This window comes from Diplotaxodon limnothrissa, linkage group LG3 (genome assembly GCF_057381915.1).
Source record: "Diplotaxodon limnothrissa isolate DT_005_m linkage group LG3, D_limnothrissa_male_GT1.1, whole genome shotgun sequence".
Taxonomy (NCBI): domain Eukaryota; kingdom Metazoa; phylum Chordata; class Actinopteri; order Cichliformes; family Cichlidae; genus Diplotaxodon; species Diplotaxodon limnothrissa.
In genome coordinates this window covers 32,357,595-32,384,505 of record NC_140598.1, presented here as the reverse complement: position 1 = coordinate 32,384,505, position 26,911 = coordinate 32,357,595, and the positions used below count along the sequence as shown (strand labels likewise).

The following is a 26,911-nucleotide window of genomic DNA, read 5'->3' as shown; positions in this document are numbered from 1 at the left end:
GTGACTTAGGCTAATAAAGTCTAAAAAGTGGCTGTCATTTTATAAATCTTACTAGTATTACTATACAAATTTATTTTATGTCACAGGGTGACAGCCTTAAAAGCACTGCACATGCTCTGTTGTAAGTGCAGCAACACTGAAAGTTACACAATACACGACAGATTGTAGCAAAGGTTTTATTAGAGATGTCTCATAGGGGTAATACATGTACAGGTTTATTACTGAAAAAAGTAAAACAACAATAAATAAAGCTTAAGGCAAATAAGTTAATTTTCACTGTTCTGTTTAAACAGCCTGTGATAGGCTAATGAGCTGTCCAGGATGTACCCTTCCTCTCACTCTACGGGAGCTGGGATAGGCTCCAGCCCCCTTGCAACCCCTGAATTTGATAAGCTGAAGAGAGAATGGACGCGTGGATGTTTAAAAACAAAAAAACAAACCAGAACTTTAAGTGTTACGTTGCAGATCCTGGCGCCTGGTGGCTCTTCATGTGTGTTTTTAGACAATGACTCTGAGTAAAAGCTTTGTCACAGAGGGTACACTTGTATGGTCTCTCTCCATTGTGGGTCCTCATGTGAACAGTCAAGTATTCTTTTCGTGCGCAAGCTTTCCCACAAATACCGCACACAAATGGCTTGATGCCCGAGTGAAGCACTAAGTGGTTGTCTAGGTTGGTCTTGCGTTTGAAGGACCAGCCGCAGTCTGGGCAGTGGTAGGGCGTCTCCCCGCTGTGGACCCGCTTGTGAACGGTCAACGGGCCCTTGGTGCTGAATCCCTTGCCACACTCGCTGCAATGATACGGCTTTTCGTTGGTGTGAATCCTCATGTGGATCTCCAGCTGCGCACTAGTCAGGAACATTTTGCAGCAAATGTCACAGAGGTATGACCTCTCTCTGTTTGTGTGAATCTTCTCGTGTTGCCTCAGAGTCCCAGGAAGTTTAAAACGCCTCCCGCAGATCTTACAGCTGTGGGGTCTTTCCCCAGAATGGGTCATTTTGTGGCGGGACAACGATCTGTAGTCGCAGAGGGATTTACCGCACACACCGCAGAGGTGTGTCTTCCTGTTGGTGTGAGTCCTGTGATGAGCCTTTAACTGCTCTTTGAGTTCAAACACTTTATGACAGGTGTGACATTTGTGGCGCTTCCCCTCCTCGTGAAGTTTTCGATGATCCTCCAGGGAAGCCTTTAGTGCAAATTCATTATGGCAAACATCACATTTGTATGGTTTCTCCCCCGAGTGGCAGGCTACGTGCTCGTCGAGGCTGAGAGCACTAAGGAAAGACTCTCCACAGATGTGACAGTCATCAGTTTTGTGTCGACTTTGAAGATGATCCTTTAAGACCTCCACAGACTCTGAGCGCTCTCCGCATGCTCCGCAAACACTTCCTGGATCGTTTCCGTGACTCCAGGCATGTTTAACAAGCATAACTTCTGACATGTGCAGAGCTCCACAGACCAAGCAGGAAAGATTAGCAACACTTTTCTCAGTCTTAGTCCGAGTGACGCCAGGATGTCTGATCTTTTGCTTTTTTGACACCCTGGACTGCATTTTGGAATCACATCTCTTCAGTTCATTTTTGGACTTATCATTCCTTTCTACTTTTTCTTCTTTCCTTTTGTTGCAGTTCCTGAAAGTTTCTTTCCCCTCAGCTGCAGAGCCGGCTATAAGATCTGCAGCCGGTTCTTCACTATCAGCTTCTCCCATTTCTATCTCATTTTCTTCTCTGCCAGACGCAATCTCTGATTTGCTGCCGTCAACCTCTTGGGCAAGGCTGCTGCAGAAACCAGAAGCAAAAATTAACTGGGTTTAAAGTCTACATTACAATAGAGTACAGTATGATAAGACAGTGCTACACTGCCAAACGTGAAACCTGAAGATGTTTTGAAATTTTTAAGTACAAAATCTAATTTTGCTGGGAACAAATATTTAAAGCCAAGTAAAAGCCTTTCTTCAATGTTCTTGCACTCCTTGGCACTCTAGGCTGAGGCATATTCTGCCCACTCCTCTCGAAGAAGACAGACTAAACAATCTGCTAACCGAGGCACTGAAAAACGCACGAGAGTCACAACAAGCTGGATATATGCCATTATCCATGCATTTTCTTCAAGATTGTGGTTGAGTTTGCAGTCCGAGTGGGGCGAGAGGCAAAGTTCACTGTGGAGAGTTCACCAATCTTATCTCAAGTCTAATACTGCCCTTAACCAAAGTTAGAAAGAGTTTAAGGCACAAAAGCTCCAGAACTTTAAGTGGCTGCCAAGTCCACTTTTTGACTGACAGAATGAAAGATGTTCGCTTTAAGTACCTTTTCTGCACTTACATGGACTAATTTGAGGCAAGCTTAATTTGTAACTTGGCTACAGTTAAAAGACATGCTGCTCTCAGCTGAGCCTAAATTTTGATTGGACTAAATAATCACTAAACACCAGTGTTGGGACTAACGCGTTATTAAGTAACGCGTTACAGTAACTACGTTATTATTGTGGTAACGAGCACGGTAACTAGTTATTATGCCAAAACCAGGAACGCGTTACTTGTTACTGGGATTTAGATAGGGTCGTTACTCGTTACTTCGTGTGGTGGCTATCGCGGAGTTTCCACAGATTCAGTAACATTAGCAAGTGGTGGAGGGCAGCAGGTGGATGAAGGAAAAGGGACGCAGAAGGAAAAGAGACCTGAGGCGGCCGCCGGTCCAAGTGTGAACTGAACTTCAGGTAAGAAGTTATGACCTGCAGTCCATCTGGGTCAGATATGAACCAAGTTTAGGTGGAGTTTATTTTCGTTATGCTGACTTTTTCCGTACTGCGTGCTAGCTAGCATGACGGAGTTTCTATACAGCTGGGTGGTGCTATGGTGTTACTGATGTAGAATTTTATTTTGTTCATAAGTTATTAGAGTTGCCAACCGTCCCGTCTGGTATTCAGAGAAAATATTACGCGTTTCTTATTGAGGTGAAAAGGAACAGTTTGTCCCGTAATTCAGCTACAATGAAAAAGATACAAAGCTGGAGTTATTCTGTGTCTTTGCTGCACAGCTGCCTCTTCTTCTTTCATTCTCCCCCCTCCCTCTCCCGTTTCTACTTCAATCATGAAACTGATCAATGATCAGCTGATCGGCTTTTCTCTCTTGTTTGTTTATCGCCCACTTTGCGCCGAAAGAGGGAACCAGCAGATGTCGCGCTAAACAACAGCAGCACGTTTAAGCTTGATCAGCTGTTGTTAGAATTTATTTAATATTAATTTCTAGTATCAGCTGATGTTTGCTGGAGCCACAGCTGCAAAAAAGCTGCTGGTCATGATATCAGTTTGGTTATCTGGTGAGAGGGAAACATGAAGATGAAACCAGGAGATGTCCTTACTGAATCATCAGAGCTGAACAGGTGATGGAGAAACATGTTTACCTTTTAGGTGACATGAATGAGTTGAAGGGAAGTTATGAACTGTTTCTGAGAGACAAATAACCCCAGGATCCTTTTTTAGGTAGCTGACAGCTGGTAACTGTGCAGGTGCGGATCTAGCAAAGTGTTGCCAGGGGGCCAGGTAGGGCATTAACAGGGAAAGGGGGGCACAAAGAAATACTTTTCTATCTTATTCTCATTTAAAATGTCTAGCTTTTAAAAAATAATTATCTGAATCTTACAACAAACAATTGATAGATTAATGCATATATACCATCAAAACAGTGAACATCACTGTGTTTATTTTCATTCAAAGGCTTTATGATTTTTCCTATAATAGTGGGCTGGTCTCTAGTCAAAATGCCCAGGACGATTTTTCTGTCCCAGTCCAGCCCTGTATGCAGCTCATCTGCAGTCTGGTGTTACCTACATCTTCCTATTCAGAAGGCAGAATTTCCGAGTTCTGAGTACAATCGAAAGCACCACGACTGCAGTTTTTGTGTTGGATGTAAAAGGCGCACATGACGCTGTGACGTAGGCTAGAATCATGGCAGCAGTCAATGACGGTCCAGGCGTGGGATTTCTCTCGTGGAAATATGCACATTATCTTTTTCTTTCTATTGGTAGGTGGCACAGTGCACTTGTGGCAAGTAAGCAAGCTAGAAGACTGGCAAAGTTATGGAAGCAACACATTAACAAGAGAATTCTGAGTAAAATCAAAGTTACTTTCCCTAGTAACTAGTTACTTTGAAAGTAACGAGTAACTTGAAGTAACTGAGTTACTTTTGAGAGAAGTAACTAGTAATGTAACTAAGTTACTATTTTAAAGTAACTTACCCAACACTGCTAAACACAAAGGGTCACCAAAAGCCCCTAATGGTCATCAGCTGACAATGACTTTGTGCTTGTAAAGGCTGGCTGGTGAACAAAACAGGAAGCCCTAGCTTGGATATCTGCCGGCTATTCAATGATACCCCCAAAAATTGACACTTGCTCCAGTGACTAAGTCAGCACACTAGAAAATGGGTTCCAGATGACTGGATTTTAGCATCCAAGAAACCTTCAAATTCACCAATTTGTTACTCCATTCGCATTTCTTTGGTTATATTTCATGCCTCACTACTCACATAACGCCTCACTGACACATGTTTGGGACGTCTCACTTTCCAGATTGAAACATGATAATCTCCAAATTTACAAAACCAGAACCTTAATAAAATATTTTTCCAGTTTGGTGTGGCTGTGTCGTAAACTCAACCTAATCCAACACGAATGGGATGAACTGGAGCAACAATCACGAGCCGATCCATAACATCCAAAACATGTGTTGACTGTCCAGATATTTTACATCACTAGGCGATGCTTTTTTGTGAGTTACCTCGTCTGTTGTCTGGTCTCATCATTAGTTAAGACAACAGAGTTCATGTTTTCAGTTTGAAGACGATGAAGGTCTTCTTCTCTGGGCTGATGCACCTCTTGAGTCTGAAAAAAAACAAAAAAAACAAACAAACACTCAGCACTAACAACGTAAAAGAAATACTGCTTAATAAAAAAAAAGTGCTGTTCCACCTCAAAGGTTACAGAGTCTTAACTACCTTCAGTCGAATGTAGACCGTAGACCGCCCCCATCCCATGATGCTTCTGTGGATCTCCTCTGGCGTCAGCGTCTCTAGTTTCAGAGGTTGTAATTTACGCTTCTTGTCCAACGTTAAGATGTCAAAAGGTTTGTTGTCTCCGGCCAGCTGCGGGCAGGTGGATCTTAGCAGGTTCAGGAAGTCCGCCTCTTTCTGTCCCCGCGGACACTTCAGCTTCAGGACTGGACATTTCTTCAGGACTAACAGAGAGAATTTAAACTCTCCTTTAGGGATGTCAGCATGTAGATCACTGGTCCTGCCAAAGGTCCTTAAAGTTTTCAGAGTTGCATCTTCATTTTGCACTTAGCTCCTCCAGTGGAAAACTCCAAAGGATTAGCTTTTTAATATAAAATTCTCTTTTTATTTAATTCAGCCATGAAGGTGGAAGATGAACAACACAGTGAGATATGGTATGAAATAGGTGTGTCTCTGAGTTGAGAGACCAAGTTTCAAAATGTGTCACATTCAAATGATGCGAGAAAAAAAACGTAACAGAAGTCTGTCACTGGACCAATTTTCAAAATAAAAATAAAAATAAATTGCATCTTGAAAAGTATTTAATATATGAACATTAATAAAAACAGCAAATATTACATATAAACTTACATAAAACTTTCATGGTCAAGCATAAAATGTAAAAAAAAAATCTCTAAAAAGACGCATACAGTGGTGCGTCGATATAACGCGGTTCACTTTTCGCGGACTCGCTGTTTCGCGGATTTTTTTGTGTGCAGTTTTGCATGCTGTTTTTTTTTTTACAGTTATTATAAAACATCTATAATAACTGTAAAAAATAAAGCTGGCTACTACACAGATTTCACCTATCGCGGGTTATTTTTGGAACGTAATTCCCCAGATAAACGAGGAACCACTGTATTTCCAACTTAACGTGAGGAACTTGAAACGGGGCGTAACGCCTCATTGCTCCCATGTGGAGGTTTGATAGTTGCTCAAGTATGTGAATGCATTAACTACTGCCTACTAAGAGTAACCCTGGGCTTTTCAAGCATGGCTGCCATAAAAACTAAAAATAGAGAGAGACTGTGAGTACACTGAGTATAAATAAAGTGAGAAACTAAATTACCATTTTTTTAATTATATATATATATATATATATATATATATATATATATATATATATATATATATATATATATATAATTTTTATACTTTTTATTACATTGAAATACTTATTACCATTTTTCAAGAGCAGGCTGGTCTGAGAGTGCTCCAGGATGCTGATCTTGAGGTCTATGTGGTTCTGAGCTCTGGCAAGATTTCTTCTTTCTGTCTCACACTGGTGTGGTGAAGACCTTAAAGACAGAGATCATCCACAGGCTAATTACAGTCTGAAATGGCCAATATTAAAATGGAAATCATCTAATATACAGGTAAGGATGGTTCATTTTCAACCTTGATGGACCGGTTATGTCCGCCGTCTGCAGATTCTCATGAGACTCTTCTTTCTCACCCTCCTCTTCCTCAACAGGACTGAAGCTCCTGCTGCACTTTGATCCTGAAGAAAACAAGAACAAAGTAGAAGAGCCTCTTTGAAAGCAGAATTGTTTTATTCTTATCTTAATAATAATAATAATAATAATAATAATAATAATAATAATAATGGATTGCATTTATGTAGCGCTTTTCAAGACCCTCAAAGCACTTTACAATTCCACTATTCATTCACTCTCACATTCACACACTGGTGGAGACAGCTACAGTTGTAGCCACAGCTGCCCTCGGCAGACTGACAGAAGCGAGGCTTATCCCATTGTTTTGTCCACTTTCTGCTGTGACACAACACATGTGGGACTAATGAAGGTTTATCTTATCTTAGCTTGTATTAATATTATTGTCTACAATGCTCTGCTTTTAATGTTATAGACCACACATGCCAGACTTCAATGACAAAATCTACTATTCTGCCATTCAGAATCAATTTTAAAAGTGTAAAGGACATGATTGTACACAGTTAACACAAACACGGCTGCCGAGCTGTTAATACTGCGAATATAAAATGTGTGAAATAAATAAAGAAATAAAAAATGAAAATAAATGGTATAAAGACAAACACGGCTGGGGGAAAAAAAACACATACTTCAGAAGACTTTATTTATCCCCAAGGGGCAACTAAGAGACTGACCTTGCCAACCGTACATACAATACACAAACATCACGTTGGGGAGACAGGTCAGGATAGGTAGCTGGCCGGTCAGCCGCACGAGCAGCGACCCGGAAACGAACAATGGGAAAATGTACAACATGAGGAAAGACGAGGAGAAAAGAGAACTCCCCCCAGACTGAGCTCCAACAGGGAGATCAGTTTGAGAACAGGCTTGCTAAATTCTCGTTTATATGCTACAAAGAAAATGACCCACCCGCTTTGTTTAGCGTGGCTTCATGCGGTAGAAGCTCCAGCTGTCTCTTCTGCCGGTCGATCTCCTGTCTGAAGCCCGAAGCCTCCTCCTCGTACCCGGCCACCAGTCTGTCCACAGCCGCTAAGATCTCCCGGGAGGCGGCGGCGAGCTTCTCTGTAACAAACTCCCGCAGTTCCTCGGCTTTAGACATGTCAGCCAAACGGTCCGCTGTGTTTCTGCTCATCACCGCAACCACTGCTTTAATGTTTATATCAAATACTTAGTCACTCGCAGCATTGTTTACAATCTGAGAGCGTTTCCGGTTTTGGTGCCCGTTTCATTTTCTGCCACTAGAAACAGAGACCGTCACAAAAGTTCCCGGGTCACCTCAGCCGTCCTCTTTTGTGCGTCGATGTTTTTACAGAAGCCGTAATAAGCTTTAATCAGTGAGAACGTAAAACAAAACGAGATATCATTATATGAAAATGACGTAAAATGATCTTCAAAGTTTTCTTTAATCAATGTATTGCAATTTCTTTATCATTTTCAATTTTAGCTGCATAAAACTGTAAAATTAAAAACAAATCGAATAAAATGTGGGATAAATATATATTGTAAAGACACACTACCTAGTCCGAAGAAAATTTATTAAGAGAAAAAAGAATAGAAATAGTGAATAAAGTAATTACAATAACTACAGAAACATACAAATATATATATTTTTTTCACATTTGTTGTGCAGATGCACTTAATGATGTAATAAAAATGTATTTAGAGCTGAAACTACAACAATGATGTGAAAGAACAACAAAATGACCAATACAGGATTCAAAAGACTACAAAAGGTTGAAAAAAGATAAATAAAAAAAACCCAAAAAACTAAAACTAAACTAAACTAAACATAAAAACTAATACAAATACAATGCACAAAGTAAAAGCTTTCAATTTAAAGGTACTGCAGTGGTTAGCACTGTTCCCTCACAGCAAGAAGGTCGTGGGTTCAAATATGCCATCTGTGTTGTGGTTGTTGTTTTTTTTGGAGTTTCTCTCCAGGTACTCCCGCTCCTCCGACAGTCCAAAGACATGCAGTTAGTGGGGTTAGGTTAACTATTTATTCTAAATTCCATTTGTAAATGGTTGTCTGTTTCTCATTGTTAGCCCTGCAAAAGATTGGCAAACTGTTCAGGTTGTACTCCACCTCTCACTCTGTGGCAGCTGGGATAGGCTCTAGTAACCCTTAGCTGGACTAAAATGTGACTCTAAAAAGAGACTTGATCTTTAGCTCTATCTAAAGGTCAAGTCTCTTTTTAGAACCACATTTTAGTGCAGAAGATCAAAAGTGATGCTCTGTGGTGACAGCATGGATGCCATCATCATAATTGTTGTCAAATCCATGCTTAGGCTGGGCATGAGACTTTAGCATCTGACCTGCAGTCAGAAAAGTAGAATATAAATAATATAATATATATGTTTTTATAAATAAAATAAAAACAGAATACACACATGAAGAGTTCAGAGAGAGATGAGTTAATTGTCAGCATATTGATTGATCAATGAACGATTCACCTGTGGTTCTGTGTCGATATAAAGAAACCAAGAGGAGAGTGGAGATGAAGTACGGACAGAACACCATGAGGTACCATATCAGTATGAACACAAGTTGGGGGGAGGTGGGCTCAGGTGAAAGAGGTGAGTCAGGAGCAGATGTAGTTATTTTAAGTTCACCTGCAGAGAGAATCCCACCTGTTACACTAAATATGTGGATAAAATAAGAGTGATAATCAAAGTGAAGCTCCTCACCTGTGACAGTGATCCAGCTGGATGGAGACTCTCCATGACCGCTGATGTCACACTTGTAGAGGCCTTCATCAGACCTGGAAACATGCTGGATGGTCATGTGACCTGTAGGCTGCTTCCTGATGAGGGAGCCATCTTTATAGAAAGCAGCTGTGAGGTTGGAGGGAGTGGTCTTTGTTTTACAGAGCAGAGTGACGTCATCTCCCTCCATCACAGGGAGGACAGGACTCTGCAGGATCACTGATCCACCTCAACACAGAGACAAACTACAGCATTTCATCCATTTACACACAGCTTCATCAACACTAACTCCACACTCTGATCCACAGGTACCAACGTTAAGGGCTAAAGCGTGATACACACTTCCCCTCATATCTAAGTACACAATAAGAGCATGAAAGTAGCAGAACCTCATACTATGAAGTTTATATATTTCAGAGTCACAGATCCCCAGAATAGTATAAGAGTGGGCTGAAATTCAGTTGGAGTATGTGCAGTTTTAACAGAATTTAAAGATTTTTTTTATCCCCAAAAGATCTTAAGATTGTCTTCTTTACTTAAATGTTATGGAGACTCAAACATTCTGTAAAGATAAGGTGACTCAAAAAGTGCCAATTTCCCGCTCAGCTCAATGTCCTTCAAAGACCTGTAACTCTGATAATAATGATGGAAATCCCAATAATATAATAAGTAAATAAATAAAAATTATATGTACAATGGCTTGAAAAAGTGTTTAATGCCTTCCTGAGTTCATATATTTTGTCACACTTTTTTCACACAAATTTAAACATTAGACAAAGACAACACAAGTAAAGAGACAATACAGTTTCTAAATGAAGGTGTTTATTATTAAGAGGATAAAAAATCTAAACCTACATGGTCTGTGTGAAAAGTTAATTGTGGTGTATCATATCTTTGGGAACCCTGATTACCGCCACACTTTTTTAGATAAAGAAATAATTTAAGTAGCACCTGCCTGCAAAATGGAGTAGATCACAAGATCCTCAAAAGCCAGACATTATGCCAGGATCCAAGGAAATTCAGGAGCAAATGAAAAACAAAGCAATTGAAATCTCTCAGTTTGGAAAAGGTTATAAAGCAATTTCTGAAGCTGTGGGACTCCAGTGAACCAGAGAGAAAGCTATCATCATCAAATGCCAAAAACATGGAACCTTGGTGAAGCTCCTCAGGAGTGGCCAAAATTACCCTAAGAGTGCTGCAACTCATCGAAGAGGTCACGAAAGACATCAGAAAAACATCCACAGAACTGCAGGCTTCATGTGCCTCAGTTAAAGTCAGAGTTCACAGCTCTACCATAAGGAAGCAACTAGTCAAAAATGCCCCTTCATGGCAGAGTTACAACACAAAAACCACTGCTGAGCAAAAGGGACATCTCAGTTTTACCAGAAAACATCTTGATGAGAAATATGGAAAATACTCTGTGGACTGATGAGACAAAAGCTGACCTTTTTTGGAAGATGTGTGCTCTGTTACATCTGGCATAAAATTAACAGCATCTAAGAAAAGGAACATCGTACCAGCAGTAAAGTATGGTGGTGCTAGTGTGATTAGTGTTAGATTAGTGTTTAGGGGGCAATAACTTTTTCCTACAGGGCCATGTAGGTTTGGATATTTTTTCCCTTCATTTAGAAACTGCATTTTGTGTTTTAGTTGTGTTATTTTTGTCTAATATTTAAATTTGTTTGATTTGAAACATTTAAGTGTGACAAACATGCAGAAAAAATGAAATCAGGAAGGGAGCAAACACTTTTCACACCACCTTATGTGCTGAGCTTACCACTGACTGTCAGGTGGATGCTCTTGCTTGTTGCTTTCTCTCTGGACTCACACCAGTAAACCCCGCTGTCCAGCGGGTCAATGTAGCTGATGTTACAGGACGAGCCAGCTGGTTTTCCCCACCCAGCTCCACACTGAGTCCTGGTTTCAAAGGTTGTGTTTCTCCTCAGAGTCCATCCAGCAGAGCTGTCGTCCTCCTCACAGCTCAGAGACACAAAGTCTCCGTAGAACAGCTGAGAGCTGCTGGGACTCACAGTCAGACGAGCTGAGAAACATGAGCGAGTCTGGGTTTTAAATAAATATCAGGGACTTTGATTTTGGTCTATTTGAGGTGCAGAAGAAAAAAACAATACAAGAGTGTAGCAATGGATTAATGAGTTGGAAGGTTTATCAGATGGTAAAACAACACCCAGTTAACATATTTTATTTATTTAAGCCTGACAGATGCTTGCAGGTTTAGTTAACCAGCTGCTGGCTGTGCAGATATAATTCTGAAGGTCTGTCTTAATGAAACTAAAGAGGATTTTCTTTTCTTTTTTTAAACTTTTACCATAATTTTTAGGTATTTCTGTTGAATTCAGGGTGCTGATTATGAAGAAGTGTTGATAAATGTATTTCATTCTGCAGGTTATTCTGCTCATTATTGGATCCACTTCATTCTGTTGTGACTTGATTTTGTTTTAGAATAGCACAATATTCAGCACCAAAAACTTCCCATTTCACCTTTAACCTTTCAACGTCAGTTTGTCCTATAACAGGTTCACTAACCTTGGTTTGTTGTGCAGCAGATCAGTGAGGTCAGAACTGCAAAGAGAGGCAAACTTTCAGTGAGCTTCAGTGAAGTTTTGCTTCAAACTCCAAATGTCAAGGAAAAAAAGTGCAGCAGTGACAAACAGAAAGTGTTTTTCAGGGACAGGATGTAGGTTATAGATGGAGGTGAGAAAGTAATTCAACACTTACTAAAACCTTATTTTTAAACCGTTTAATGAAGCAAAAGTTTAATTTAGAAACTTTCTGTGAGTCAAATTTTATTTAATTGTGCCGCTCTTTTTCATCAACCTGTAAATGTAGGTAAAAAAAGCTTTTCGTACTTACAGAGGAGTCGTAGAGACATTTGACCCATTGTGCCGTGAGCAGAGATGTGAGCAGTCACACCCACCGACTTCCTCGGGTCTAGCTGCTTTGTGGGTTTTTTTAAAAGCAGTGACAGGAAACCTGACCTTCTTACTGTAATTCTTCAGACGAGTTATGAAACATCCAGTGAATTTAGGCCACAAACACACTCAGATTTTTAAAATCACTCACTCATCACATTTCATGCTGGCATGACAGACGTCACATATGAGTACAAACAAAGTCCAGAGCAGATGGGCTGATGTGAGTTAGAGAGATTTCCCTCACGTCACTGCGACTAAAAAGAGATCATTCACAAGCTTGTGCAGTTATCTTTAAGGGATGATGTCACTAGAAAATAGCAAAATAAATGAAGACGTCCTCAAGAAATTCTGTAGTTACAGAGTTTGTCTCATAATGTAGTAAATAGGGCTAAATTTATCTTTGCAAACAATTATGCATGTTGCTTTGGATTGAAGGAGACGGTTTAGCACAAAATTAGTTGCATAGCCTGTAAAGTTGGCCCAATTTAAGGTTATCAATTATTATATGGCATCTTGCAGTCAGTGTTCTCAGGTGTAACAGGTTCCCTCCACTAAGCCTTAATGAATAACGTTAGGTTTTCAGATGTACAAAATGTGGGCTCATATCTGATGGCATGAATATAAACCTCGGTTTCCTTTGTGAAACAGCAAAGTAGGAGGAGCCGAACAACCAAATGTTAAAGCTGGCTACCTGTTCAAGTGTTCTCTTATCTGTGGTGCACAAATCCGGGGATGGTTAGTTCATAAAGCTAACTTACAAAGAAATGTGAAATTGTCCAACTCGGGTACCAAATAAGTGAGTTTAGATAAATTTGCTGATTTTATCTCCTCAAGATACACCTCATAATCTTTTAAATGTTACAGTCCCATCTAAAGATATCCTCAGGAGTATGTCTGTGAAGGTTCTCAGTCATCCAGGCCATCGTAGTCAAAGGAGATTGGAAAGATCATTTGAGTCAGTCAGAACAAATTGATTCAGAATTAACTGATTAGCACATTTCACATGCATATGCCATTAATCAGATTTTAAAAATACACCAATTTGGCTTCTCATATACAAACTCAGCATGCACCAAGAGGTCTCTCAAATATTTGCCCACATTTACATACAATAAAAGTGAATATTCAAAAATATACTATACTGGGGAATTTGATTTCAGTAAATCTCAGTACTTCAAAAAAACTGATGTCACAATATTAGATTAGATTAGATTAGATTAGATTAGATAGAACTTTATTAATCCCTCGGGTGGGTTCCTCTGGGAAATTCGATTTCCAAAAAAGCACAGCACCGACAGAAGTTACAGAGTTACAGAATATTATATATATATATATATATATATATAATACACACACACACACACACACACACACACACACACACACACACACACACACACACACATATATATATATAAATACAGAGACAATATAAATAAAATATACGAAGGGGATAAATAGAATAAATAGGAATAAAAATAAAAAAAATAAAAAATGTCACTGAATCCATCTATTGTGCAAACTTCTTTACATTATACATTAAGTTTTTGGGAATAATATAATTATGTATTGACCAAATGCCGGCCAAATGGGAGTCTTTGGACAGACCAATATTTTTCAGTCACTAGGGTCTGCGGATGAGTTTCAATTGGACCTCGCAATTTGTTCCTTACCAGTTAGCATGTATTACCTGCCTTATTTAAGAATATTAAAATCACTCTTGTCTTGAAGAATATTGAATTTGAATGCAGAGAGCACTTTGACCACACAAATATGTACACAGTGTGGATATTTGTGTTTTTAAAGTTTTTGTTTTCTTATTGAAAAGGTTTAAGAAATATTACCGTGTTTGTGCTGATTTTGTATTTGGAGATTTTTCCCTAATCTGTAAAATGCTTTACATTGTTTGACCCATCGGACCCAGTTATTCCCAGCGCCAACATTTGTACCACTAGCCACCACTGGTCACAGTGTTAAAGATGTGTTGCCAGCTTTTTATGTGATGTCATCTGCTTCCCTATTCATGGGTCGCCGCTGCAAGTAAATTTGCGTGTTTGAGTTTGGAAGATGTGCCAGATACCTTTCCTGACATGACTCCAAAAGATTAGGATTTGAATGATTCCAATCATTTACATTTCTTTAAATTCTTTAAATCCTTGGTGAATGCAGAGGTGCCACCAAGTAAGGCAGGTAACTACTAGGTGCCCCAGGGCAGTAGGGTCAGCAGAGGGCCCCTGAGGACTGACAAACTGCAGCAGAAGCCATGTACAAAGTCTGCAGTGACATTGGCTGTGTCGCAATCCAGCGACTGCACGCTTTGGAGTACACGCAGTTCACATGCTATGTACAGCGTGTACTAGGAAGTAGGAGAAGTGCGAAAGTGAGATGCTTGTGAAATAGGACAGTCGCGCTGCTCAGGTTGCATTTTTTGGATCTAACCGTGAGAAACGTTTCATACAGCATTGTTTGACAGAAATGAAGGAGAAAAAATGTTTCTTTGTTCATTAATTTGTTTTATGACATCAATTTGATTAGTTGGGTATCTGAGGCCGAGACCACGGGACTGTAAAACATGATTGTTGGGCTTCACTTCTGTGCTGAACAGTCATTTAAGATTAGTTAGTAAATAACAATTAGTTAATGTTGTTCATGAGACTAAAGTCATCTCACTGTGGTAATGTAAATATAATATGGCCAATATTATATTTATTGTCAGATTATTATGATATATTACAGCAGTGAGCTTAAACTGTGTCAAATGAGCTTCAGTAAAGATTCAAGTTGCAGTTATTTACATTTCCAATCACTTAAATCTTCACTCAAAGACAAGTATCTTTGACAGTGTATATATAGATGTGTTATATATAAGAGACAAATATTGTTCGTTTAATATGTTGGCATTTTTACATTTGGCTCAATGCTTACATATATGTGTAAAAAGAAAATGTAAGAGCTGTGATAACTTGAAGACCCTGAGCACTTTCTCCCACACTGAAAACACTGGAATGATAAAATTATTTGAACATTACCTAATAAGACTGATTCAGGACAGACAATTAGTTATTTTAAACTTTTCTAGCAGTCCTTCACAAACAGGGAACAGTCTGTCTATTCTCTCCATCTGTCAGCTGCTGCTGGCTCTTCCTCCTCCTCTTCCTCACACACTGCTGAGTTTGTCCTGGTGGATCATCAGGGGTGCAAAGCCTCACAGATGATGTGCAGCAGTGGGTCCCTCAGTCTGTCCTCACTCTGGACACTTGCAGTCGTCACACATGGAAATCAAATGTGTGATAAGCTTCAAACACAAGTGTAACTTATAAATACATGTTCATACTTTTATTACACAATCAGAGAGAAAGAAAAAGAGAGAGAGTGCAGGACAGACAGACAGGTGACAGTCTCAGGTGTACACACTGCTACAAAACAGCACAGGAGGATTTAGTGTTTGTGTTATTACGAGTGCTAAACAAGAAGAGTTCCCAGATGGTGCAGTGGACACATGTGTAACTCCTGTGATTAAAGCATCTTTCTTTCAGCTTAACAAGTGAACCGTCAGCTCGTTCAAACACACGTTAAAGTCCGTTTGGCTCAACACCACCACATTCTCTGTAAGATTAAAGTCAACTATTGAACGGCGTATATTTTAGAGTAAAGACTTTGTACTAAAGTACAGACATCGCTAATGTTTGTAACTTTGCCGACATGTGGCCAACAGTCATGTTTTAATGTTCTTCGTTATTTAAACATTTGCACATAAATAAGTGACATAGATGTCTCCTTCCTCAACGAGCTCAACAACTTTTATGCTCATTTTGAGCGAGGGAACCCCACAACCACAACCAAAACAGACATGACGCCAGACCACCAACCTCTGACTCTCTCCCCCACCGATGTAGGAGCGGTGCTGAGCAGGATCAATGTCCACAAGACTGCAGGTCCTGATGGCATCCCCGGGCGTGTTCTCAGAGCGTGTTCTGGGGAGCTTGCAGGAGTGCTCACAGACATATTCAATCTGTCCTTGGCCCACGCTGTGGTACCGGCCTGCTTCAAATCCACCTCCATCGTCCCGATACCCAAAAACTCCAACCCATCTTGCCTCAATGATTACCGCCCAGTAGCACTCACCCCCATCATCACTAAGTGCTTAGAGCAGCTGGTCCTAGCACACTTCAAATCCTATCTCCCCCCCCAACCTGGACCCCCACCAATTCGCATACCCCTAGAACAGGAGCCCAGAGGATGCAGTCTCCATTGCACTGCACTCTGTCCTCTCACACCTGGACAACAACAACACCTACGCCAGAATGCTGTTTATAGACTTCAGTTCAGCATTCAATACAATCCACCCCTCACAACTCATCAGGAAACTGACAGACCTGGGCATCAGTTCCCTCATGTGCAAATGTTTACTGGACTTCCTGACCAACCGCCCCCAACATGTCCGGTTGGATAACCGCTGCTCATCTACAATCACAATGAACACCGATGTACCACAAGGCTGTGTGATGAGCCCTTTCCTCTACTCCCTCTTCACCCACGACTGCAGACCTGCTGATGGTTCCAACACCATCATTAAGTTTGCAGATGACACCACGGTGATTGGCCTCATCAATGACAACGATGAGGCCGCCTACAGGGAGGAGGTGGATCGTCTGGCTGAGTGGTGCGACACAAACAACCTGCTGCTTAACACCGAGAAGACCAAGGAGCTCATCGTGGACTACAGGAGGAATGCTGACCCACATCCACCCATCCACATTAAGGGGACGGCTGTGGAGCGTGTGAGCAGCTTCAAGTTCCTGGGAGTCCACATCTCCGAGGACCTGGACGACCAACTGCTCCAAGCTGGTCAAGAAGGCTCACCAGCGCCTCTTCTTCTTGAGGACTCTGAGGAAGAACCACCTGTCCTCAGACATCCTGGTGAACTTCTATCGTTGCACCATCGAGAGCATCCTGACCAACTGTATAACAGTCTGGTACGGGAACTGCTCTGCCTCGGAGCGGAAGGCGTTGCAGAGGGTCGTGAAAACTGCCCAGCGCATCGCCGGAGCACCACTTCCTGCCATAAAAGACATCTTCAGGAAGCGGTGTCTGAAAAGGGCTGGGAAAATCATCAAAGACCCCAGTCACCCATCACATGGACTCTTCACTCTCCTGCCCTCTGGGAGGCGCCACAGGAGCCTCCGGACTAAGACCACCAGGTACCGGAACAGCTTCTTCCCCACAGCTGTCAGACTCCTGAACTCTGCCTCCTGACATCTGACCCACGTTAAAACATCGACTGAACACACACACACCCACAATGGACAACTGTACCCTCAAACACACAATAATAACATGGACTGAACCACCACTCACAACCACTAGCACTTTATATAGCCTCTGTAGAAATTATCCACACCCTCACTTATCTTAACTGCACTACTGTATAGTTCTGTGTAAATAATCATTCTGTACATACGATAATTTTTAATCCTACAACTGTTTACAACTTGCATAGTTCACGTTTCTGTATAGCTGTATATCTCAGATTCTGTAAAGTTATTTATTTCATATTCTGTATAGTTTTTCATATTTATATCCTGTTCATAGCCTGTACATACTTATAGTTATAGAATATTCATAACATACTTCATACCGTGTACATTATAACATACCATAATAGACCCATTTCTGTAATATACTTACATATCTATATTATTGCTAATATATATTGTAATATATCTATATCATGGCTAAAGCACTTCTGGATGGATGCAAACTGCATTTCGTTGCCCTGTACCTGTGTATGTGCAATGACAATAAAGTTGAATTCTATTCTATTCTATTCTAATATTCAGTACTTACTTTTGAAAGTTTACTCTTCAGCCGCCCCGCTTCAGCCGTCTGCCGCTTTTTTCAGCAAAATTATCCACACCCACCGCCACGCTATGAATTGTGGGATATATGGGACCACGAAGTGTACACCGGACCACAATTCAAATCTGGGGAAATTGACTGCGCATTTGGAGTACACTTCGGATTGGGACAGCCATCGTCACGTCGCTGTGACGTGATAGGTCTCAAAATACGTGCTCCGAAGTGTGTGGTTGCTGGATTGGGACGCAGCTATTCACAGAGACATGACCTCCTTAAGAGGCCCAATACTGTGGCCCTGAGAGGCCAAAGAGACTGCAACTTAAGAAAACACCAGCAATAAGAAAAACGCTGCAAAAGCACACAAAACACAACGGGAATAGGAAAACCGACAACGGAAATAGGAAAAAACAGATTTCCAAAAGCACAAGGGAAGTGTTTCTGGGGAGACAATAACCTGACGGACCAGTTGCAGGAAATAAAATGTGCGAAGAACTGCACTGGGAGACACTTAAAAGAAGTGGAGAATCTATTGGTTTTGTGAGGGAAAAAAAGATGAGAGATTAGCCTAACTGTTAGTCTAAAAATCCGTCATCAGTATTAAATGAATCATGATAAAACACACCTAGCATGTTTTGGATTCCTGCATCTGGTCCGCCGGGTTATTGTCTTTTCTTGTTGTTCTATATAAATCAAATATAAAGAGCGAGTTGTATATACCTTATCAGTAAACCATTAATAAACAAACAAGACTGCTTATTTTGCTTCATATTCCTAATGTCCTTCATCCTGTATCCTACAATAGCTGGTGTGTTCTGTTGTTCTCATTTTTTCTCTCTCTTTTTGCAGGTTTCTCAGTTGGAAGTTGGAACAAAGCAAGATCATTTTGGCTATTGCTGTGACCACAAGCTGGGACTGCAGTTAAGGTCAGAGCTAAGGCTATGGTCATTATTGTGGTTCAGGCTGTGTCCAAGAAGTATGGCTTGATGTGAAGGATAAGGAGAATTTTCAAAATCCTTCATAACACCCTCCAGCGCACTGCTTCTACTTCAGTAATATATCTATTAAGTATTAAAACCAATCATCCTGCACATTCTACAGAAGAATGTATTTGAGTGATAATTCGCTGCTGTTCACTTCTAATGAGGATGATCTTAAAAATGTAAGGGTGGTGCTCCATTGTGTGCTGGAGTAAATAAAGTGATAATTCTATGAATATCTCTGTATACCTTTGATTATTTATAAATGTTTTACCTTCTAAACATGACTGAAGTAATAATTCTTTAGTCATATTGCTTACTGGTACTTGGTAGCTGTGAGGATAAATTCCATGTAACCTAAACAAAACAGCTGATATATCAGTCCTGTGTTAGCTACTTTCTAAATTGTAGAACATACACTGTGTTTATCATGGTAAGAAGGTGGTCATACTATATAACATTAACAATATCCTGAGAAAATCTTCTGTTTTGACTACAAACGCTGACTGTGACAAATGAAGATGTGCTGTGACTAAAAGTCAAGTAGTAATCAGAATCAGAAAAGGGTTTATTGCCAGATGTTGAGCAGATTTACAACATTAGGAAATTGCTGCGGTACTTAGTGCGAAACATACTATAAGAGAAACAAAAAACAAATAAAACAAAAATAAGAAAAGCAGATTGATATATACATAAACGCAGGTGATCAGTGCAAAAATGGAACAGATGCAGAGAACAAAATATACAGTTCATATGTTTGTGGTGGGAACAGTCTTATGGTTATTGCTCATGAGTCCAACAGCAGAGGGGAAGAAACTGCTCTTGGTGAGAGGTTCTGGTCCGGAGCCTCCTGCCTGAGGGGAGCAGGTCAAACAGACTGTGTCCAGGGTGAGAAGGTCAGCTGTGATCTGAGCTGCACGCCACAGTGTCCTGGAGGTGTACAGGTACAGGATCAAGACATTCCTTTGTCTCTGACTACCTCTCCAGCCACTCTGTGCTGGGGGAGGTTTTATTGCAGATACATCCTATCTGAAAGATCTGTTTCTTGTGTGGTAAGCTTCCTGCCCTTTTGTGGCTTCACTGTGTTGTGCATGCTGAACCAATACAGGAATTGAACCATATATTGGGTGTGGGGGAGATTACCATTTTATGACTAAGGATGTTGTTAAAAACAGTTGGAAGTCACGCACACAGAGAGACACACATTCTCACACACTCAATCAAGCACACACACACATACACACACTATCTCACATGCATACACACAGTGTTGGGGAGTAATGGAATACATGTACCGCCGTTACGTATTTAAAATACAAAATATGAGTAACTGTATTCCGTTACAGTTACCGTTTAAAAAGGTGGTATTTAGAATACAGTTACTTTGTTGAAATAAATGGATTACACTGCGGTACTTTCCTGTTTCATTTTGTCGCGGGTCAGGACTGTTTGGGTTTGTTTGACAGCTACGTTCTGTTGTTCCAGGCGGCAGCGTTATGGTTGCCATGGTTACAGGGCGACGCTCTCTCTCTCTCTCTGCGACTGTGTGTTTCCTGGGTGAGAGAGCGCCTTTTCGTTGTTGTTGTTGTGCTAAGCTAACAGGCAGAATGCTACAAGCATAGCTCTAAAGAATGTAGCATCATGGGCAGTGTAGTCCGTGCTGCAGGGAGAATGAACTGCCATACACGTTTTGTGTCCGTGAGCGAGGAGGGAGAAAAAGGGGAGTGGAAAGGTACGAGTTGTCATTGAGGAAAAACGGGAGCTGGAAGCATGTAAATATAATAATAACCACTGCAGCCAAGAAGAGTGCCTGACGAGCCCAGTTGTAAGTAAGCTATTAAGACTCGACTGTACACCGTGTTCGTGTTTTCCTCCGAAAACAATAAGTTCCGTTGGAGCAGTCTTTCAACGCCTCTCTCTGTCTCTCGCAATAAAAGTTGACCCACACAACAAAGTAAAGCTATTTTTCGGCTACCAGCCGACAGGGACCCCGCCGTATTAGTCAGAGGTCCCTTTACTACAGTTCAGAGTCGTGGACCTTCAGTAATAGTAATAAAATCACACAGCAATAGTACATTCACGTTGTTGTAAAAAGCATGATAATATATTAAGTAATCCAAAGTATTCAGAATACGTTACTGTCATTGAGTAACGTAACGGAATATGTTACAGAATACATTTTGGGGCATGTATTCTGTATTCTGTAATGGAATACATTTTAAAAGTAACCTTCGCAACACTGCATACACACACACACACACACACACACACACACACACGTTCTTACACATGCATATACGTGCTTACACATACACACACATAGTGCCTTGTCTTAGAACCATTGCGGGGTTTTACAGAGGGAGGTGCTTGTGCTGTGTATTGTAACAGTTTGTCAATAAGTAGCTGTGAGGGAAGCTGCTCTTGGAAGGATTTTGGACATGAGACAGGTGAGCTCCAAGAGCTGGTTCTTGACCAAAAACTTCCCTCGTTAGCGAGTGAAAAACCGGTTGAAGATGTTCTGTTATGTCTTAGAAAATAATAGAAAATTATGTTTTCTTTTCCTTTTGTCTTCAGGGGCAGAGGGGACTGGAGAGAATGACACTGTTCAGTCTTCACTACCCAGAGATGAGGCCATCATACAAGTGAATTCTGAAAATCGGGATGTTGAGCACCCAGCCCACCATGATCAAGTGGAGCTGCAAGATCAAGAGATGATGGACAAAGATCCATCGACCAAAGGAGAAGCCATGAGGAAAGGTGAGAACAGGTGAGTTTACAGTCATGACGATTCAGGTGCAAATTCTGATTCTTAACATCTTTTTTCCCTACAGGCCTCCCAATTGGAAGCTGGATGAGCAGCACAAAGCAGTCGTGGCTATTGGTTGAGGCCAGGGGCAAGATGAAGGCTTGTTTACCAAGCCAACAATTCCCTCACATTATTCCACTTTAATTCCATGTATTTCTCTAATTTGAGGATGATAAAGTGTACTTGTGACCAGAAAGCAAATCAATTTACCTGATGTATGTAATACAAAATGTAATGTTTTACCAACCATAAAAGAAGCATCAAACAACACTGTTCTTGTTTAGAAAAGTTCCCCCTTTGGAGGATATAGAACCTTTTGGCTCCACTCTGTATCCCAAAAGTAAGGTGAATAAAGACAAGTCTGGATATAAAAATCTCTGCCTACCTTTGATTCCTTTTTCATTTTTTACCTTCTAAATATCACTGAGAAAACACTTCTGCTACAAAATTAACCTGATTATAAAGAAACCAGTGTTTCACAGTGTGTGACTGGACAGTGTGTGACTGGAGCACAGTGGCTGTGGTTTCATGGTCAGAGTTGGGTTACATCAAGTGTAGCAGAGATTCATATAAATTTTAGTTGATGCCCAGATTTATTCACTGAATTCCACCTTTATATAAATTGTATACCATCTAGAAAACACAGCATAAACAGTCTACTATCGATGTTGGAAATCAGCCAGAACAACTCATAAAACATCTGCTTAGATCTTATGAATTCAGTTGTGTACATCCACAAAAAGCAGCAGCTCAGCTGCTAAGAAAATCTACTGGAGCTCCCAATAGAAATTAGAGGCAACCTGTCTCTGAGCAGACTCCTCTGGTTGTTTATGACCACATGCAGAGGATGTATGTATTTATTATTATACTACAGGGTGGGCCATTTATATGGATACACCGTAATAACATGGGAATGGTTGGTGATATTAACCCTTTAAGACCTACCATAGAACCAAGTCCGCCAGAGCTTATATTATATTTTTACATGCTGTGGAGCCATTTTTGGGAGCATTTCAAGTTGCTATACATCAATACAACCATTATAGCCCAAACTTTAATAATATGTCTGCATTAGGTGCATAGTAATTACATAAATTGCAAAAAAGTGCAATAAACTACAAAAAAAATGAAAATCGTTTTTGTTTTTTTAACATATATTTCTAGTTAGAGAAATTTAAGAGGCTTATCCCTCAAAACTGTAAATACAAAAAAGTTGCACAAACTAGTTTCCCACCACAGGAAATTTATTTTAAGTGTCTTCATAGTTTTATTTTTGAAATACACCAATTTTTATATACTGCAGGAAAAACGAAAATAAATATTATAGTGCAAATTTGCAAAATAACAGCATATGCATCACAATAAACTATTTCCAGCCGTGCAATATGAGTCCTAAGCATCCCAGAAACGACACAGAAAGTCATGAAGTCAAACATAACTTTTAAAAACACAAGTATAAGCTCATGAGGCCACGATGGTAAAAAAAACTACATTTCCGCAAAATGACGTCACTTCCGGTTTCGGGCAGGTCATGTGGTCATGTGATAGTTCACGCTGATGGACGTAGGAAGTGTTACAAACAGCTGATTGGATCGGCGAAGCGTGTTTCTGGAATATCATGTTTTTGTTGCTGCAAGTGATTTTTATGCAGTTTTTGCAAAGCTATATGTGGAAGGAAACTGTGACCTAGGACAAGCTGATGGCATAAGATGTAAGTACAACTCCTCCAGTTTCATATGCAAAAAAAATTATTGCGCTAGCTTACGTGGTTGCAGAGCTACCGGGATTTAAAAATAGCTACGCAAAACAGAGCGTGCCTGCTCCGATCGGCTGTAAAGGGTTAAAGTCCTGTTTGTGGCACATTAGTATATGTGAGGGGGCAAACTCCTCAAGATGGGTGGTGACCATGGTGGCCATTTAGAAGTCGGCCATCTTGGATACAACTTTAGTTTTTTTCAATAGGAAGAGGGCCATGTGACACATCAAACTTATTGGTAATGTCACAAGAAAAACAATGGTGGGCTTGGTTTCAACGTAACTTTATTCTTTCATGAGTTATTTACAAGTTTCTCTTTGTTCACAGCCATTGACATGTCGAAGAGGTTAACACGTGATGAGCGGATCGAAATTGTGTTGATATCTGGTGAAGGCAGTAACCGGGTCATTGCAGCAGATTTCAATGCAAGACACCCTACGAGACCACCCATCTCCCATGCTACAGTCAGCAAACTGCTTGCTAAGTTTCGTGAAACTGGTTCAGTGTTGGATTTGCCAAAATATGGATGCAAGAAAACTGTGACTAATGAAGAAACATCAGTGGCTGTCCTAGCTTCATTCAGCAAGAGCCCACAGCGTAGCACTCGCCGCATGTCACTGGAGAGTGGCATTAGTCGAACATCCCTTCGGCAGATATTAGCTACTCACAAATTGCACCCTTACAAACTCCAGCTACTGCAGCATCTCAATGAGGATGACCCAGATCGGCGCACAGAATTTGCAGAATGGGCAAAACAAAAATTGGAACAGGACCCTCAGTTCATGCAGAAGATTTTGTTCAGTGATGAGGCAAACTTTTATGTGAATGGTGAAGTTAACAAACAAAACCACCGCTATTGGTCTGACACTAACCCACATTGGATGGATCCCTCCAAGACTGTTGGAACACCAAAAGTGATGGTTTGGTGTGGTATATGGGGTACAACGATAGTGGGTCCATTCTTCATCAGACTTTTATCTTTGGGGTCATCTGAAGGCAATTGTCTATGGTGTGAAGATTCGAGATGTGCAGCACCTGAAACTACGGATACTGGATGCCTGTGCTGGGGGCCATAGGGACTAAGTAAAAGCGCTATACAAATACAGCCAATTTACCATTATAGAATGGTTAATATTTTTTTTTAAATCTCAAAATTAAAAAGTTTCGTTTTGCTTCATTACACTTCTGCTACACATCCTTTAAAAAACAGCTTCATTAACAGCTCCTCTCACAGCAACCCCAATTCAGAGTGTTGTTAATCTATCTTAAACTATGTTAAGCCAAGAAAAACATACGTTTAATTCTACTGTTGTAATAATTTGGCACAGTCATGGTAAACGGTCTGCCAAGCAACACACACCACAAATCTCTGAATAAATCTCTGCTATTATTTCAATTTGTCCTTGTTTAACCTTATTGGCATTACTGCACATCGTTGTTTGGTTCATCACGAGGTTAAGTTACAGCCTAATCTGTCCAGATTAAAAAGCAACATCTTCCTGAAATTCTTACTTTAGGCTCATCATGTAAGTTGGTAACTTAGTTATAACACCCTCCAAACACATATTTGTTTTGATTGCTAAAATCTGGGTTCTCTCCAGATGCCCTTCAACAACCCCTCCCCCTTGCTCTTCATCATCAGCTGGATCAATCATTTTGTGTACTTATGTGTCCACACAGACAAGCGGATGATTGATTGGGGACGACATCAGTGGGCAGAAGAGACCCGTTGCTCCCTAACAGAGAGAATAACTCTCTGTAGCTGCAACTTATTTCGAGAGATTTATGCCTTACAAATTGCCTGTTTAAACATTTCTGAGGGACCAAAACGAGAGGATTTTTACCGTTTCATCATTATCATTACATTTGCCAGGATGATATCTGCCAGAGTTTCTGTTTCCTTGTTATTTAATTTCTTCATTAACTTTGAAATGGTGAGTTAGCCTCTCTTTTATCAGTTTTGTTGATCTGTTGATCAGAGTTACACTGCATGGCTAATGAGGCCAGTATTCAGTACTGTGTTGTCTAATAACTGTAACTGAGATTTAGCAAATTTACAGAATTTACAGTTGCTATACTTTTACTTCTGTTTTAAATGGGCTATTATAAAAACTGTTTTGTAAAATCACTTAGATCTGAATGCAAATTTATAAAAATAACATTTGAGGTTGGGCTTTGGGGGAATTGGAGGCTTCACTGTGGCAAATGTAATCAGTCAGCGTGACTGAGTTTGAAAAACCTGGACTCTTACGGCAGGAATCCAACAGGCAAGCCTACCAAGTGATATGAACCATATGCCCATGTATGATTTATTTACCTTACTCACCAACAGTATCCTGAAGTTCTAGACACAAAAAGTGCTCAAATTTGGTTAAAATCATGGAGTGATCAGGTAGCCTGGTTAGCGAGTTGTTGTTTTGACCTTCTGCCCACCTGAAGCAACATACTTCCACCAATGCAGCTGCGTGTGTTGCTTTAAAAAGCTGCAGAACATGTTTAACCTCCTAAGACCCGAACTCTTCCACGGCATGCATTTTTAATTATTCTTTGATATTTGGGCTGATTGGGACCTGATGAATGTAAAAACAAACACCAGATTTTTTTTTTTATCTAATTTTTGTTTCTTAGAAAAATGAGAGCCACAAATGAGGATATTCGTTTAAAATTTCGATAGAACAGTAGCAGTATAATGTCCTCGTAAGTGGATATCAGGCCCTTGTAGAGCAAAATTGAGTATTTTGGTCTAAATAACCCAAAATGTGATGTCCACATATGTGGACGCCAGGTCCTAGGAGGTTAAGCTTTATAACAGAGGTCACAGGCCAATATTAACAATAGATGTAAATAAATAAAGCGATTCAATGTGAAATGTGACTAAAATTACATAACTAAATTGAATATCTTCTTTAATTTTATAATTATATTCATTAATACCAAACAGACAGTTTAATGAACTTTACACCTAGCAGCTCTAAACATATGGAGTCTTACCTGGGATTAATGAAATTGTTACAGGCCTTCGATGGGGTCTGTTTTTAAACTGTTTTTTAACAGAAAAGCAGAGACAGGAGACATCAGTTGCGTTTGGTCTGCAGGCTCTTCCTCGTCTGATATATTAACAGAATTTAACAACGCCCTTTTCTTTTCATTTAGATGCACACCTTTCTCTTTTAACAACACAAACACATTCAATTAGGTCCATAGCTCAAACCCTTTTGGTTACCTTGCACTCTCGCAAGAATAAACTTAGAAAATAATCATTGTATATGAGTGTCCTTTACAGTAAATCTGTAACCAATTCTACTGCTGTTCAGCATCAAAAACATTTCTGTGCAGCTCCATTAACACTGCAATTAACCTGCTTATATACCATTAT

General features: G+C 40.3%; 3 protein-coding genes across 3 annotated transcripts in view; 1 reads left to right on the top strand and 2 right to left on the bottom strand.

Moving 5' to 3' along the window:
- Nucleotides 1-276: 276 nt before the first annotated feature.
- Nucleotides 277-7,696, bottom strand: LOC146635420 (uncharacterized). Its single transcript, XM_085346957.1, has 6 exons — nt 7,408-7,696; nt 6,443-6,545; nt 6,227-6,342; nt 4,991-5,229; nt 4,774-4,877; nt 277-1,775 (listed from the first exon to the last, which is right to left on the bottom strand). The coding sequence occupies exons 1-6, from the start codon at nt 7,628-7,630 to the stop codon at nt 455-457; spliced, it is 2,106 nt and encodes a 701-aa protein (XP_085203083.1). The 5' UTR covers nt 7,631-7,696; the 3' UTR covers nt 277-454.
- A 1,023-nt stretch (nt 7,697-8,719) lies between these two features.
- On the bottom strand, nt 8,720-15,258 carry LOC146635419 (Fc receptor-like protein 5). Its single transcript, XM_085350107.1, has 6 exons — nt 15,228-15,258; nt 11,749-11,784; nt 10,982-11,245; nt 9,187-9,432; nt 8,953-9,111; nt 8,720-8,814 (listed from the first exon to the last, which is right to left on the bottom strand). Exons 1-6 carry the CDS (start codon nt 15,256-15,258, stop codon nt 8,720-8,722), a joined length of 831 nt encoding a protein of 276 aa, XP_085206233.1.
- A 9,958-nt stretch (nt 15,259-25,216) lies between these two features.
- LOC146635417 (NXPE family member 3-like) overlaps nt 25,217-26,911 on the top strand; it is a 70,285-nt gene continuing 68,590 nt past the window's right edge. The window contains exon 1 of the mRNA XM_085346963.1: nt 25,217-25,469. Within this exon, the coding sequence (XP_085203089.1) occupies nt 25,224-25,469 (246 nt within the window). The 5' untranslated portion in view covers nt 25,217-25,223. The remainder of the gene's footprint in view (nt 25,470-26,911) is intronic.

Coding starts and splice junctions, on each gene's coding strand:
- LOC146635420 (XM_085346957.1), bottom strand. CDS start 7,630: ATGAGCAGAAACACAGCGGACCGTTTGGCTGACATGTCTAAAGCCGAG. Junction 5,230..6,226: donor CAGCCTGCTCTTGAAAAATG/GTAATAAGTATT, acceptor TCTCTCTGTTAG/TCCTGAAGAAATGTCCAGTC. Junction 4,878..4,990: donor CGGTCTACATTCGACTGAAG/GTAGTTAAGACT, acceptor GTTTTTTTTCAG/ACTCAAGAGGTGCATCAGCC.
- LOC146635419 (XM_085350107.1), bottom strand. CDS start 15,258: ATGGAGAGAATAGACAGACTGTTCCCTGTTT. Junction 11,785..15,227: donor AGACAGACTGTTCCCTGTTT/GTGAAGGACTGC, acceptor CTCTCTTTGCAG/TTCTGACCTCACTGATCTGC. Junction 11,246..11,748: donor CTGCTGCACAACAAACCAAG/GTTAGTGAACCT, acceptor CATGTTTCTCAG/CTCGTCTGACTGTGAGTCCC.